This window comes from Colias philodice, chromosome 17 (assembly GCF_061535455.1).
Source record: "Colias philodice isolate Cphi_HAF_F1 chromosome 17, ilColPhil1 Martin Lab GWU primary, whole genome shotgun sequence".
In the NCBI taxonomy this organism is placed as follows: Eukaryota; Metazoa; Arthropoda; class Insecta; order Lepidoptera; family Pieridae; genus Colias; species Colias philodice.
In genome coordinates this window covers 948803-965305 of record NC_143102.1, presented here as the reverse complement: position 1 = coordinate 965305, position 16503 = coordinate 948803, and the positions used below count along the sequence as shown (strand labels likewise).

Here is a 16503-nt window from a genome sequence, read left to right as displayed (position 1 = left end):
TGCTAGTTGCTTTTGCGGTGCTTTGTATATTTAAAGTGCCCTGAATTATTTAGGCTGACTAGCAATTGTGTTTTTGTTGTTCCGTGGTAGGGATCGTTTGCAGTATGTTCAGAATTTTTCCCATTGTAGGTGATATTTGTAAAGTTTAGGAAAATAACTTCATTTCGTTCACTAACATTTGAAGTAGGTACCGGTAAAATTTAAATGTAAGTTTTTGCAGATATTTATTTCTGCAGTTTTTTTGATTTTGTTGTTATGTCAAATATAGTTAACTAAGTATTTGAAGTTAAGCCAGTCTTCTGAATAATAAATAGCCTTATTGAAACTCCGTCTTTCATTATTAACATCTTAATTATCTTAATAATTGAATTCTTTATCGCAAAAACTAAAGTATACCAAAAAGCGTATAAAAAGATTGCTTATAGGAAATTCTGGATCTGACCAGGTGTTAAAATCTAACCTCGAACTTGAACCTAGGATATAAGAATTAAGAAATTTGCTACCACCCAGAAGGTTAAAGAGCAAAATCGTCTTTATTAAATTTTAATTCTGATGACCATACCGTTCAGAAAAATTTATGATATTATGTAATCCCACCTCAATGATTATTATTTAACTGAACAGCCGGGATTATCTAAACTAGCATTGTCCTTTATTATTTTCGGAAGTAAATTAATTCGTTGGACAGGGGCAAGAAAATCCATACGATTTCGATGCTTTAGACCCAAACTAGGCTTGATTAATGTCCCATCAATTGCTTTATAGTCTTGAAGATTGATAGCTTCGCTAACTATGTCCATACTTTGAGTGATAGTTGGGCAACTTAGTGTTAATCGTGTTTAAGACGTCGATAGATATGGCAGGGTTTTATTGAAAATGATACTTTCTGTGCATGCATTGTGGTACTCTTTTGAATGACATGCTTTATTATAATAATATTATCACTTTAACCGACGTTCCCAACAACTCAAGAATTTGTGTTGAAATTTACTTCGGTCATTTTTATGTAGTTGCTAGTAGACCCACGCAACTTCTTTTTCTCGCAAAAGGAACATTTTTGCAACATTTTTCATTCCTGGCTTCTCATATTGGTCGTAACGTGATGTTACTTTCCTGTCAATAAATGGACTATCCAACAGTACTTCATGAGAATCGCGATCAACGAACATATTCTTCAGGTGTGTAATATTTAATTATAAACAATCGATCAATAAAAAACAATTAATTTTCATTTCTTCGTGTAAATTAATTTAAATAAAACAAACTTGGAAAGCATTGTATACATCGCTTTGAGTTAAAAGAGAATGATGAAGATTGAAAGGGGCCGAACCACCATTTACTTGAAGTAAGAATATTCTTAATTAAATTCGAAGTTTTTTTTATCAACTTGCTAATGGGAAAGTTCATTGGAAGTTCAGATCAATATTTGGCCAGAAGTTTGTGTTAATTCATTGGGGTTAAAACTTTGATATCCTTGGAAATCTATTTAAGTTAAAATTCTGGCATATATTTTTGATCCAATATATAATACAGATATCACCGAAGTTTTTGATACAACTTTTTATTTTATTTATTTATTTCAGATAAAGTATCCATATAATTGTTAGTAAAATGGCCTAATTAAAATAAATTAAATTAATAAAAGGCCATGTCCAAAAAAATAATCTTTTATTACTTGATCTAGCCATATCATCTAACATGCGAATATACCTTAAAAAATAATTCATATTATGTAGTTTATAATGATTGTAATGTAGGTATACCTATGAAAAATGAGAACATGTACAATTTTATAATCTTATATTTTAATTATCATTTATCGATCGTTCATTTTATTAATTAAGGCATTGTATTGGAACCAATAAACTGAGATAATGAAGTGAAAGCCAGTATTAAACGAAGTACGTTGAGTGTTTTACAGCGTAATTTTAACGAAATTTATAATTTAAAATTAAAATTTCGTTTTCAAGAGAATTCTCTACAGGGAATGAGAAACTTAATCTTTATATTTTTATAATATCATTGATGAAGACAATACGTTATTTGACTGCCTCCTTGGTACAGTGGTTAACACGTGAGCATAGAAGCGAAGGGTCCTGGGTTGGATTCCCGGTGGAGACTAAAAAAATAATCTCACGGTCTGGTAGAACATAAAAGGCTGATCTACGACTTGTTCATAAATAAAATGGATCAGTGAAACAATTATACAGGGTGTCCCACTGTTGGTATACTAAGCTCAAAGGAGGTTATAGTTTTGCATACGCTGAGTACGTAAAAAATACTTAAAAAATTCCAGACGCATTTTTTTTTCAAATAGATGAAATCTTAAAACTCTATGTGTACACCCATAGCAAGCAAACCGCCCATTTTTGCCACTAGCACGTGAGCTATCGTTTAAGATTATGTTTTCATAGACAAAATGCTTACATTAGAGAAGCGGTATATGACGGCTGCGCGAAGCTAGAGAAGAAAACATGACTTTTCAGGAAAAAAATATCAAAATTTTTTTAACGTAATTTTGTTGTTTATGTATTTTTTACGTGATCAGTGTATGCAAAACTAAAAGTTCCTTCGCGCTTAGTATACCAATAGTGGGACACCCTGTATATGCATAATGCATCTGCCCTTTACCCCACTAGGGGACACGGGACTTCACTATACATTATTTAAAAGGCTCCATCTTCCAGGACGGGCAAGCTCCACTATCCAACGGACGTCTGCGGGCCGCTGTTCGAAGAGGAGCTGGAGTTCTGGGGCCTGGACGCCAACCAGGTGGAGCCTTGCTGCTGGATGACGTATACCCAGGTATAGAATAACCTATTGCTGTAAGGATTCTATTTATACAGCTTTAGTGATAAAAAACCCTTCCAGGTTCCAGAAGTATGGGGTGACCACTTATGATGTAATTTAATGAAATAAAACTCTTTAGCTTTATCAACAGTAAGAAATACTTTTAAAACACGTAGATTGTAGACAGTAGAAAATCAATTTACCTCGTACTAATTTGGTTTTTATGGAAGTGACCAATATCGGTATTATGATCGTATTTCATAAAATTTATAAGAATAAAACGCTAGAAAAAATAATCTTATTCATTCATCTCAACGACACACGAATTTTGTTATATTCAATTTATTTTTTGCCAATATCATCTTTTATTTTAGTCTTATTACGATATACATATCTCATTACTAAACAAACATAGGATTATTTAATAATCAAAATACATTTTTCCTAAAAGCTTTAATAGAAATGGCTTAGTACATGGAAAAATATTATAATATTGATATAACATAATACGTTAGAATTTTGCGTATCATAGATATTATAAATTTATAAGTACGATATAACTAGTATAAAATTTAATAAGTCTGTTAAAATCAAAAATCTCTAAGAATTCGATGTATTCTACGAAATATAATATTAAAAACACATAGTTCAAATTGATTTTCTTCAAAATTGGTTACAAATTAAGCCATCAATCTCCAAATACCAATTTAGCGCCAGATGAAGTCTTTCGTTTGCAATAAATTGCCAGACAGTTTCTTCGAATAATAATTATTCGTAGCTTAGTTATTAGAACGAAATCAAGACATCGTTAACTTAAAGTCTTTATGTTGTTTTATATGTTGCAAAAATACAAGTAGTTGTGTTCTTCCACATTTAAAATTACAATCATAAATCTGTTTTGTTTTTAACAATTAGTAAGCTTTGTTCTTTCTCATAGTCTAGTCAACCTTTGTATACAATACTAGCGGTCCGCCCCGGCTTCGCCCGTGGTACATGTTTACGTTTTCTCTACATAAGAACCATCCTCGTACTTCCAGGAATATAATAAAAAAAGAATTATCGAAATCGGTTCAGCCGTTCTCGAGTTATGCGCTTACCAACACATTTTGCGATTCATTTTTATATATAAGAAGATTATCAAAAGAATTCTTCATCTGTAGTTTAGCAGCCCGTCTTTTAGGCACAGTAACTCTCGCATTGATAATAGTAGTAGATATATATATTTATGCAACTCACATCCATCTCGTTACTCTTAGATTGCTTCTCTTGTCCAAATAACACAGCTAGAATTTTAAACAGCAATTTTTAGTCACGAAATTTCTAGTCAGAATAAATTTGCCACATCGAAAATTTCGACTTGTACAAATATTCACGTCAATAACAATTTACTGGCATGATTATTGAAAGGTAAAAACGGTGTGAAAATTTTTCGTATAGACTTCGTACAAAATGGAAAAATATCGCTTCATTTTAATAGAAAAAGAGATCACCTGTCAAGACAGAAAGCAGAATCAGTCTGGCACAAAACAGCTTACGCCTCTCTACCCCGTGTCCCAGCACTCGAAAGTTAAACAGTCGCATTTTAGTGTCACGGCATACAATGCTCCAGCTGTACAAAGAAATGGATGTGAATAGAGGAGGATTCAAGAGAACGCTTCAATGTACTTGAAACGTACTTCTGCGAACTTTATAAAAATATAAAGACGGGGACCGATGGTCGCTGTCAGCTGGAACGCATTCGCCCGTAGCACACCTCCGCTGCGATACCATGACCGCGGAACCGCTAGATGAATTCCGCTGTGATCAAGTGTAGTTTGATTAGTGGAACCGGCATCGGCGAAACCTCATACGAGTCAGTCAAGAATGTGGTCAAGAAGCCACGATCGAAGCAAAATGTTTCGTTATCGGAGTCAGAGGAAGAAGAAATATTATTGTGGACTTTAACATTGAAAAGACATAAAACTCGTAGAATTTGAGTGCATGAGATTAATAAAAAAAGAAAGAAATTAGGAGAAAACCTACTATGTAAAGAACTCGAGTCCCATGAAGATCGTTTCTATACATATACATATGTATTTTTAGAATGACCCCTCAGAGTTTTGATGATTTACATACTCTTTTACAAAAATAATGTAGTTCCGCGTTTTATTTTTGTCGGTTTTGACAAACACAGGCGAATACAATGCGGCACCGCAAACAAATAGCGGCGTGAGCGCGGTAGTGTGGCTGGCGTTAGAAGAGATCGGCGAAACCGCGCGAAGAAAGAGATAAAAAATAGTTAGATGTATGTGTTAGAACAGGCAGTTTCGCTACTGTTCCGCTTCTCGTACACGGGACAAGACAGAGCGAAACTATTGCGGTTCCGCTGTTGCAGTTCTGCAGCGGAGGTGTGCTACGGGCGTCATTGTGATATATTTTATTTGCGATATCTTGGGAGTTATAAAACTTTTACTCCTCTTGCCAAGATAATATCTATGCGTATAATAATCTTATATCTTCTTATATATAATAAAACCGGCCAAGTGCGAGTCGGGCTCGCGCACAAAGGGTTCCGTAGCAGCAAATATAATAAATTACAGTTAAATCAACCTATCTCAAAAACTATAAGAGATACTTTGATCAAACCAAAAATCGTTGAAAGAGTTAATTAGCATGCATCACCTCTATTTTTTTTAGAATTTTATACCCCGTAGTTATAAAAATAGAGGGGGGGGGACATACTTTTTACGACTTTGAGAGCTGATATCTCAAAAACCGTTCACTTTAAGAAAAATGTTTTTTAGAAAACTTTATATCATTTTAAAAGACCTTTCCATTGATACCCCACACGGGTATGTACATCGAAAAAAAAAATTTCATCCCTCAGTTACATGTATGGGGGGCCCCACCCCCAATTCTTTTTTTTACTATTTAGTGTCATATTTTTGTAGCGGTTCATACAACACATATTCCCATCAAATTTCATCACTGTAGTACTTATAGTTTCCGAGTAAATCGGCTGTGACAGACGGACAGACGGACAGACGGACAGACGGACATGACGAAACTATAAGGGTTCCGTTTTTGCCATTTTGGCTACGGAACCCTAAAAATGAATCGCAAAATGTGTTGGTAAGCGCATAACTCGAGAACGGCTGAACCGATTTCGATAATTCTTTTTTTATTATATTCCTTGAAGTTCGAGGATGATTCTTATGTAGAGAAAACGTAAATATGTACCACGGGCGAAGCCGGGGCGGACCGCTAGTAAAACATAAATACTATTTGATAAAGTTTATTAGTCGTAAAACACTAATCAATCTTCGTCTAAACTAGTTATTATTAACAGTATAAGTTATAATATAAACGAAGTTTTACCCTTAACGCCTAAGGATGTGTTATCTCGAAACTTAGAGAAGTCTTGTTATTATAGTGGACTTGTATGAATATTAGATACCACTGACATTGTACGAGTTAACCATATGGTTAATGAAACAACTTTCTATATTACAATATTGTTATCTATTTGATCCATGGAAATTGAATTGTCTATATGTTCGAGCTAAAACGTAACATTTGTTACATTTTTATCTCATCTTTAATAGGAAATTTCTTAGAGGATTTGATTAAATAATTACGTACTCTAATATATGCAACTTTTCACATAGCTTAAAACATACAAAGCAAATTATTTCCCAACTTTATTAGATACCAAATATCTTAAATTATTTGAAACAGAAATAAAAAAATCATACAATCAAATCAAATCATTTATTTATTTCTCCTCACAATTCCCAATCACATAAAATCTACATGCATAAGTACAAAATTATAAAACATACAATAATATCTAAAAAATATTACAGCTATATTATTTCTCGAAGATTCAAAATTATCCCACGTGAAGGCAAAATCCAAGAGAGATATAATTCTTCTATCAAGTTGTATAACACTCTAGACATAAATGTCACGGTATATAAGTGTACGACACTTGTGTCAGTAAATTTAACACGACAAGCTCCATTTATATTTATCAAGTGTTCAGTTCGGTTCCAATACTTCGCACTATATTTCTGTAAGGGACAAATCATTTGACAGTTCATTGGTTTTGATTATTATTTGAACGGGAATATACTGATACTACATCTCCGGCTTTGCTTGAATTCAAGAAATCACTACATAGTATAAAACAAAGTCGTTTTCGCTGTCTGTACCTCGCTATGTATGCTTACGGATTTTGATACTGTTTTTTGAAAGATAGAGTGATTCTTAAAAGTATATAATTTATTAGGTTTTAGGTAAAGTGGGTGAAACTGCGGGCGGAAATCTAGTAATTTATAAGACGAAGTCCTTCACTACGCGAAAATCTTTATGTTTCTGTACCATATTCTAACTATAGAATAAGGATAAATAATAAATATGTCCGGTATCCTAGATTCTATATTATTTCCGCTCGCTTCTTTCAAGATGCATTCCGTTCCAGAAGGAATTATGAAAATATAGTAAGTGCTCGATATTGAAGATGAAATATGTTGTATTCAAGTTATGAATTTACTAGCTGTGCTATTATTAACATTTAGTGCCGGATTTATATTTCTACTAGATTTCCGCCCGCGGCTTCGCCCGCGTTTTCAAAGGAAAACCCGCATAGTACCCGTTCCCGTGGGATTTCCGGGATAAAACCTATCCTATGTGTTAATCCAAGTTACCCTCTATATGTGTGCTAAATTTCATTGTAATCGGTTCAGTAGTTTTTACGTGAAAGAGTAACAAACATCCATACATCCATACATCCATACAAACTTTCGCCTTTATAATAGTACTAGATTTCCGCCCGCGGCTTCGCCCGCGTTTTCAAAGGAAAACCCGCATAGTTCCCGTTCCCGTGGGATTTCCGGGATAAAACCTATCCTTTGTGTTAATCCAAGTTACCCTCTATATGTGTGCTAAATTTCATTGTAATCGGTTCAGTAGTTTTTACGTGAAAGAGTAACAAACATCCATACATCCATACATCCTTACAAACTTTCGCCTTTATAATAGTATTAAGATTAAGAAAGATTAAGATTTACAATATTACAATTTGATTACAATGAACACAGATACTATAAAATCCATACTATTATAAAGAGCATGTAACTTTCTCATTTCGCTCTATCAACAAAATCGTCCACTTTACGACACGTGACGCTGACGATATTTAAATTTTGTCGTACGACAAGTTATCGTCGATAACACAAGTTTATCGGATCCCTAGGTTATGTTTAGCTGTAAACGGATGGTTATAACTAAATTTATTTCATCATGTTTGAAAGTAATCTTGATGATAAACTGCTTTTACATTATTGAAGGTATTTTTAAATTCTGATTTAAATGGACATGATACATCAGTTTGAATGCCACAGTCTTTCAAGTGGGTTGTATCTTTTAAATACTTTCTTGAATTCGATAACAAAATATTCATCTTTATATTGAAAAATCTAGGTAGGAATCTATCTTCCTTTAGTTGATTTTCATTCTTTAATTTATTAACATACTAGCTGTTCCGCGCGGTTTCACCCCCGTGGCTCCACTCCTGTTGGTCGTAGCGTGATGTTATAATATAGCCTATAACCTTCCTCGATAAATGGGCTATCTAACACCGAAATAATTTTTCAAATCGGACCAGTAGTTCCCGAGATTAGCGCGTTCAAACAAACAAACAAACAAACAAACAAACTCTTCAGCTTTATAATATTATTATTAGTATAGATTAAAATTTTGCATTTTTAATGGGTACCAATTTTGATAAATTGATGAAGTTATTTTTTGTCAATTAGAATTAAACGCATTATAAAGATGAATGATATGGAAAGAAGAAGTAATTTTTCAATAGAATTATCAAAACCATGACAAAAATAAGCCCAATAGGATTTTACAAAACACGAAACATATAAAACTCATTGTTGACAGCCCTACTTCAAACTGTCGAGTTTCATACAGCCAGCAATTAATCGACTTTAATACGCATCGATTACTTCGTTAAATATTAAAACAGTACTGAAATAAATAAAACATTTTAACTGAGTGCACTTTTAAATATTTATAAAGCTGGACGACGTTACATAAACAATTTTAAATTCTCGACACATCTCCGAGTGGTGGTATTTCTGCTTGTGTGGGTGTGTGTGCATCTGTATGTGTGGCATCGTAGAATTTTATAAACGAACGCACCGATTTAATTGTTTTTTTTGTTAGTTTAAAGTCTTGTTGTCGAGATAGTGCTTATTTTTGGTATTCGTGAGAGAAATAGTGCAATTCTATTCTATAAATATAACTGCCATTCGACGATGAAAATCTGTTTTCTACAAGTAAAATTCGTACACAAATTGGTCCAGCCGTTTAAAGGAAGAACTTTACATATTATACACTTACATAATGTAGCTAGATGGATAAAAAAAACAATTGACGGATAACGACACGGTCCCCATTAGCATCCACAAGGATTAAAAGTTGCCAATCACAGTGGGATTCGAGTGGGATTTTGGGATAAAGATACTATACATACCGTTATGTTATCTCGCGAGGATTTTAATCTCCGATCCCATCGGGATTTGGGATTGAAAAATAAGAAGAAATTGTTAGATATTTTTCGAGCGTGTGTGTAATATATGTATATGTGTGTGAGATATATTTTGGGATAAAAATTTGCGTTGTTTGATTTGGTGTTGAAAATATAAATAGCTTTAATGCTATGTGTTTTAAATTAATTTGTAAACAGTATTCACTATGAAAATACGAATGATAAACAAAATAAATATAAATGTTTTGAAAAAACAATTACGTAATTATGATAATTTTTATATACTTCTTTTTCAGTATATTTACATTGTTCATAACTAATAATAATCGCTCCCCAGCCAAAAATATTCACACCTTTTTCATTAAATATTGCGATTTGAAAGAACCGTTTTTAAATTAGATTGTATTAAAATATTCAACAGAAAAGAATTATTAAAAAGCTACGTATAATGTACCTTAATTCGTAATCTACGTCGTTAATAATAAAAACGTTTTTAATCTATTGTGTTCCATTTTAAAAATATATAACAAGAGCGTAAATGGGCCAAACCAATATCCACCTATTTACCATAATATTAAAAAGCATAATCGCTCAAATTGTTCACGTGAAAACGCAGTTGAAAAGCAGAGAAATGTTGGTAAAATTAAATTCTCTTCAACAGATGAATGTGAAATGAAGTATATATTATTACGAATCGGTTAGAGAAAACCATATAATGGAATACTTCTATGTAACGTTCAGGGCTATGTTTTTATATAGCTTTTTTTATATATGTCACTATAAATAGATTTTGAATGAAGGGTGGAATATCACTAACTACTCGCTCCAATTCTCTGGTTAAACTGGGATAAAAATAAACTTAAGGTTTAAAACTTAAACGTGGTTATTGCAACTAATAGTTAATTATAAGCTAATAATACATAATTTTATGCTTCATTAATAGTTCCTTAAGGTTTTAATGACTACAATTTTAAGCCAACACACAAATATTTATTACAGTCTTTTAGATTTTATTACCTATGGCAACTTTCACTTGGCCCTTTCATTTTGTTTTTATTAATATTAAAATAATGGCATATTTTAACAGTCGCATCATGATATCGCGCCCTGCGGCGCGTTGGACTGACGACTTAAAAAAGGTGGCTGGCATTGGGTGGATGCGATATGCAGAAGAAAGGGAAAAGTGGCGAGATCTGGGAGAGGCCTACGTTTAGCAGTGGACGGGAATTATAGGCTGATGTGATCATGATTGAAATAAATTATCTTTCATTTTATTTCGACACTTAAATTAAGAAACATATCATAAACTAAAAAATATCGTTGTGGTTTTTTCACTATTATCGTGCCTAACTACTACTACACTATCTAACAACCTTGTTAAATCTTTAAAAAAGGTTTCATCGACATACAACTCGCTGAATAGGGTAGACTGGGTACGGTTGAAACAATTTCACTTATAACGACCATAACTTTGCTTTTTATAACCCGAGCGATGAAAAATATATGTTAAATAAAAGAGCATGTATCTGTCTACTAATAGGCACTGTGGTTTTAGTTCCAGGTGTATTATTTTAAATAGTAGATCAATTTTAAAAAATAAATCCGATTTGTTTCAACCGTCCCCATACCAGGGGCGGTTGAAACAGTGATTGGGGTCAGTTGAAAAATATGCGAATAATACAAAATATAGTATTAAAATATGTTTTATTGATTGTTTATTTTAAATCTAATAATAATTAAGTAACTCTTTTACACTAAGGTCTGCTCTCTAAATATGGTGACATAAAAACAAGACAGAAGAACCTACTCCTCAACTTGTGATGATATCTCCTCTTGTACATTTTTCTTTTTTGCTTTTATGGTGTTTCTTTTACATTTTCCTCCATCAAATATCTTCCTTTTTCCTCTATCCAATCGTTTCTTCACTTGCTTAGCTCTTGTTCGTTTCAATATTAATTCTTGCTCTTTTTTTATCTCTTCCTTATCTGGTGTGTCAGTGTAAATAGTAGACTTCCTGATTTTTCGCCCTCTATTATTATACCTTATATTGTTATATCCTCTATTATATCCTATTTTTTGATTTTCTTGCTCGCCAGAGTCATCTCGCATTCAAATTTACCTTAGAAGCGAATAATTGTGCTTCTCTGCCGCTTTTCGCAATGATTCTCCGGTTTTCACCTGATCATATGCGTCTTTGTACTTCGATAAATCTATTTGTCTTCCTGAAATCTCTCTTACACGTACTATCGGCATCTAAAAAAACAAAAAATAATTAAAACAATGTTTCAACCGTACCCAAAAAAAATGTTTCAACCGTCCCCAACTCCTACTTTAGGTAAAATACAGTTATAGTAATTGTAACAACAATGGTACACAAAAACTAGTCACAATGTCATATTCCACAAGATTCACTTCAAACAAAAACGCACACTTAATAATGTCACTTAAATAGAAACGCCAATAATTGGAAAAATCTCCAAGCAAAAATACTTACTTTTGGTCATAAAAACACAATAGGGTCTTATAAAATCAGCTGAAGCGCGCGGAGATCGACGCAACATTGTGGTTCGTGTTTAGAACAGTTGTGCGCTTCTTTTTCCCCTTGGACCCCTAACCCCCCCACCAACGGTTTGCGAGATATTCGTGTTGTTTCAACCGTCCTTTGTTTCAATCGTACCCAGTCTACCCTACAACAAATAATGAAGACTTCCAGTTACTCTTTCAAAGATTTTAGATTATTTATTAAATCCGATATAATTTTTCAATTTACGAACTGCTGCTGCTTTTATAGTATTTTATGGTATTTTTATTTAGTATTTTATTTTAATTAATTAATTAATTAATTAATCTATTTGGTTAAACGCAAAAACAACGAATGATACGCAAGATAATCTAGAAATAAATGTTTTTTCTTTCTTTCAATAAGTAACTTATTAAATTATAAGTACCTACTAACATTAAAATCTTACTTACAAAATATAAGCGAATGAAATTCAATGTTCCAATTAAAACTAACTACTAAATAATTTTCTCTCTTCAGTAGAGATTTATAGTTGAAAATCAAATCGAATTGAATAAGAACTCTGTTTAAATTAATTAAAATCAGAAATTAAAAATTAATCAAATTGAGGATGAGGACTTGAAAATTAACATTGTGATTTTAAAGATTTTGAATATTAACCTAATCACGAAATCAAAATAATTAAACAATTGTTATTCAATTGTTTTATGCTTAATTCTTAAGTGCTTTTGCCTAATTTTAAAATGCTCACAGATAATAATACAATATGTGTATTTTTTTTAAACCTGGTGATATTGGGATTTTTGATGGATCAGCTTTTTTAAATCGAGACTCCTCCTCTCCTCTACATATATTTCGATATTTCTTCTATCGAGATTCCTTTGAGTATTTTTTCAATTTTTCTTCTAATTTCCGATTTGGCTACGCACACTGGAAATCACCCTGTATAAGGTAAAAGCGCTCAGCAAATTAGCACAGTACGTCAAAGTTAGTTGATTTAAGCGAGTATTAATGTCGAGTTACTTGAGTTTCACGGCAGCATAGCAATCGATTCCACCAACTTATTCATATTTACTCGAGTCTTAATCCTGCTGAATCGAATTAAAAACTTCAATTCAGAAGTTATGAATTAATTCATCGACAATTTGCCTTTGCGCAAAATATTTTGAGTCGAAAATTTATCAATTAATTTTAAATCAGGATTAAGTAAAGCTCTCTAATATTTATGATTATTTAAAATGGAAACATCAAAACGATTTACTTGTTCTAGAGCCAGAGAAGATTTAACATTTTCGTTTAAATCAATTTGTTAATATAAATTAATTTTATAAAGGACGTCTGGCATTATATATCCACTCTATTTCTTTGTACCAATATCTAATCATGGACTATTTAGATAAATTTTATGTATATATTGCATTTACCTGAAGCTAGATCAACTATTTGGAACAATATTTTAATAACCTATGGTTAGTCCTCTTTCTTCTGAAATCGAAAAAAAAATACTTTGAAAAAACACTTCGCATGAAATAGCAGTATAATGAAATAGCAATATTTATTTTCCATTGTGTGCGTAACACACATCTTATAATATAAAAATGAATCGCAAAATGTGTTGGTAAGCGCATAACTCGACAACGGGTGGACCGATTTCGATAATTCTTTTTTTATTACATTCCTTGAAGTACCAGGATGGTTCTTATGTAGAGAAAACATAAATATGTACCACGGGCGAAGCCGGGGCGGACCGCTAGTTGTAAATATTAAAAAAGTTACTTAAGACAAACTTATTGTAATAACTGTAACGCCTGCCAATATTATGACCATCTACACATTGAACATAAAAGAAAATGGCATTTATCTAATATTTCTTCCACAGCATCGAGATACCCAAGAGACCCTAGCCGTCCTGGACCGGCTGGACCTGGACACAGAGAAGCCATCTGATGAGGAGGTGGCTCGCAAGTTCGGCTTCGAAGAGGACTACTATAACGGCACGGTATCCTGGTGGCAGCAGCTGAAGCCCCAGATGTGGTCGTTGTTTGATGAGCCTTATAGTTCTAATGCTGCTAAGGTAACCTTCGAATAAATAGGAAGTATAGGCACGTATTAGTAAAGAGAGAAGAAAACTTTTGTTAGTAGATTCTTATTACGTATGGATGTAGGGGGTGATTATAAAATATACAATAGTAATGCTCAATGTACATACATTTTTATAATTGTAGACTTTTATTTCGCGGTGGTAGGTACTTAAAAATGTTTCCTAGACCTATTTCAAATCTAGAATGTTTCTGCTAGATTACTTTCCTATTAATACCTTTAGATGTCCTCTATAAGAGAAAATAGCATTAAAACGTTTTCAAAGTAAAAAAAAAAAAGCTTTGCGATTTCTAAAAGATTTAAATGAAACAGCTATTCGCGCTAATTATACGAATTAGCAGTCACTTTTAGGTAATCTAAATGGCATTACTTTGATACTAGGCAATTAAAATGTCCCCGTTTGAACGCCCACTCAAACGGGATTTTTGCCCTTACAAAACCACTTTCGTAAAATAATATTAAAAAATAACAGACCACAATCCTTTGACATTATAAAAAAAATCCACTCTTTATAATTCAAATTAATGTAAATTAAATTATTTTACACCCGTAGGAGGGTTTACTCTTGTTTTATGAGCAGAGTACTTAAACCTTTTTTAAGGCAATTAAAATCAACCGTTGACCTACAAGCGAAGGCCGTTGAATTAAATATTAGTTTAGTTTTAACGTGCCAAATGTTTAATCTTCATCCATTTCTATCTCAGTTTCATGTCCTTATATTGTATGATTATTTTATGAAACAAGAAAATAATGGTCGCATTTCCCAAAATAAATCAATCGAATGTAAATAAGTTTCCCAATATACTCGGGAAGATGAAGTCAAAGAAAAAGGTTTTATCTTGTAGATATAGTTCTATTGCTTTATAAATAAAAATTATTCAAACAATACAAAATTTCGATCACGTTTATGAATCATAACTCTCCGTTTGTCGAAATAATAAACGATTTGTTTCCGAAAAATGGATAGGAAAATTAATTAATCTCAAGAAACAAATATTAGAATTGCAAAGGAATTTTATACCTGTTGTATTTACGGCTATAAAAGATAAAACCGTATTCCGTTCCTTGCTATAGAAATTTTAATATTGCTTCCTTTTCAGATAATCGGAGTGATATCAGTTTTCTTCATATGCGTCTCCATCATATCGTTCTGTCTCAAAACGCACCCGGACATGAGAGTTCCAGTGATACGCAACTACACAGTGACGACCGCGAACCAGACGCAAAGCTGGGCGTTGGACAAAGTGCAAACCAATGCCCACGTCGCATTCTTCTACATAGAATGCGTCTGCAACGCGTGGTTCACGCTCGAGATCCTCGTGCGCTTCATCTCGTCCCCAAACAAATGCGAATTCATCAAATCCTCCGTCAATATCATCGACTACATCGCCACCATGAGTTTCTACATCGACCTAATCCTCCAGAAGTACGCGTCCCACGTCGAGAACGCGGACATCCTCGAGTTCTTCTCGATCATTCGGATCATGAGACTGTTCAAACTGACCAGGCATTCGTCTGGCTTGAAGATCCTCATACAGACTTTCAGGGCGTCAGCCAAAGAGCTGACCCTATTAGTGTTTTTCCTAGTGCTCGGTATAGTTATATTCGCGAGTTTGGTGTATTACGCGGAGAGGATTCAGACGAATCCTCACAATGACTTTAACAGCATACCGCTCGGTTTGTGGTGGGCGCTGGTTACCATGACAACCGTGGGGTACGGAGACATGGCTCCGAAGACCTACGTCGGAATGTTCGTAGGTGCTTTATGCGCTTTGGCTGGTGTAAGTATGACATAAATATGCATTTATTAACATTTCATGATAAAATTTTCTAGGCTCATTTTATTGGACATTTTACAAAAATCCAAGTTTTATAAACATATTTCATTCGTAAGCAATTCGTAAGCTTAAATCATATTGGAATCAGTAAAAAAGAACAATTTTAAATATAGGTACATTTTAACTTCATTTCCATATCTTTTACTAAGTTCATAAAAGTACATTTCACACATGGTCGCAGACAATAAAAGTATTGTACAACAACTTAACTCGTTCTACTTTTCTCTTGAGAATTTTCGTCGGAAGTCAGTGTGTAAACTAACTGACGGGCTGAAACTTTTCCAGATAAATATCTATGCTTCACCTGACATTTAGCACTATTTGAGCTTGCACGTGTATGCCTTTGTTGTCGGTGACTTTTTAGTATCGCTTATACTGGCTTTACCTGTGGGATTTCTATATAAATTACGGGATAGCAGGTTCCATTTACCGTGGAAATACTATGAACTTTCTGTATAGAAAAGTACTAGCAAAGGAAATATTTATAATTAAAATGTTGTGTGGTTTTATGAAACCACGGTAAAAGTGAAAATTAGGCACAAAATTATCGTATTTGTACGATAATTATCGTACGGTTCCGAACAACGGTGCTTTATACCTACTCGGCAGCCGACCGTCACGCGACATGCGCTACACAGACCAAAAAATTTGAGACGATGTAATAAAAGTTTCTCTTTAAAAGTTAATAATATATTGAAATAATTACACGTTTT

The 16503-nt window shown here is 33.2% G+C and overlaps 1 protein-coding gene across 3 annotated transcripts in view; it reads left to right on the top strand.

Annotated features, from left to right (window-relative positions):
• Positions 1–16503, top strand: part of Shaw (potassium voltage-gated channel shaker cognate w) — an 81569-nt gene that overhangs the window by 57614 nt on the left and 7452 nt on the right. For all 3 annotated transcript variants that reach the window (XR_016316911.1, XM_089705743.1, XM_089705744.1), the window contains exons 4-6: positions 2688–2805; positions 13732–13926; positions 15053–15733. Coding sequence is in view for 2 of the 3 variants with exons in the window: in XM_089705743.1 (XP_089561869.1) it covers positions 2688–2805; positions 13732–13926; positions 15053–15733 (994 nt within the window). In the remaining variant the exon portion in view is untranslated. The remainder of the gene's footprint in view (positions 1–2687; positions 2806–13731; positions 13927–15052; positions 15734–16503) is intronic.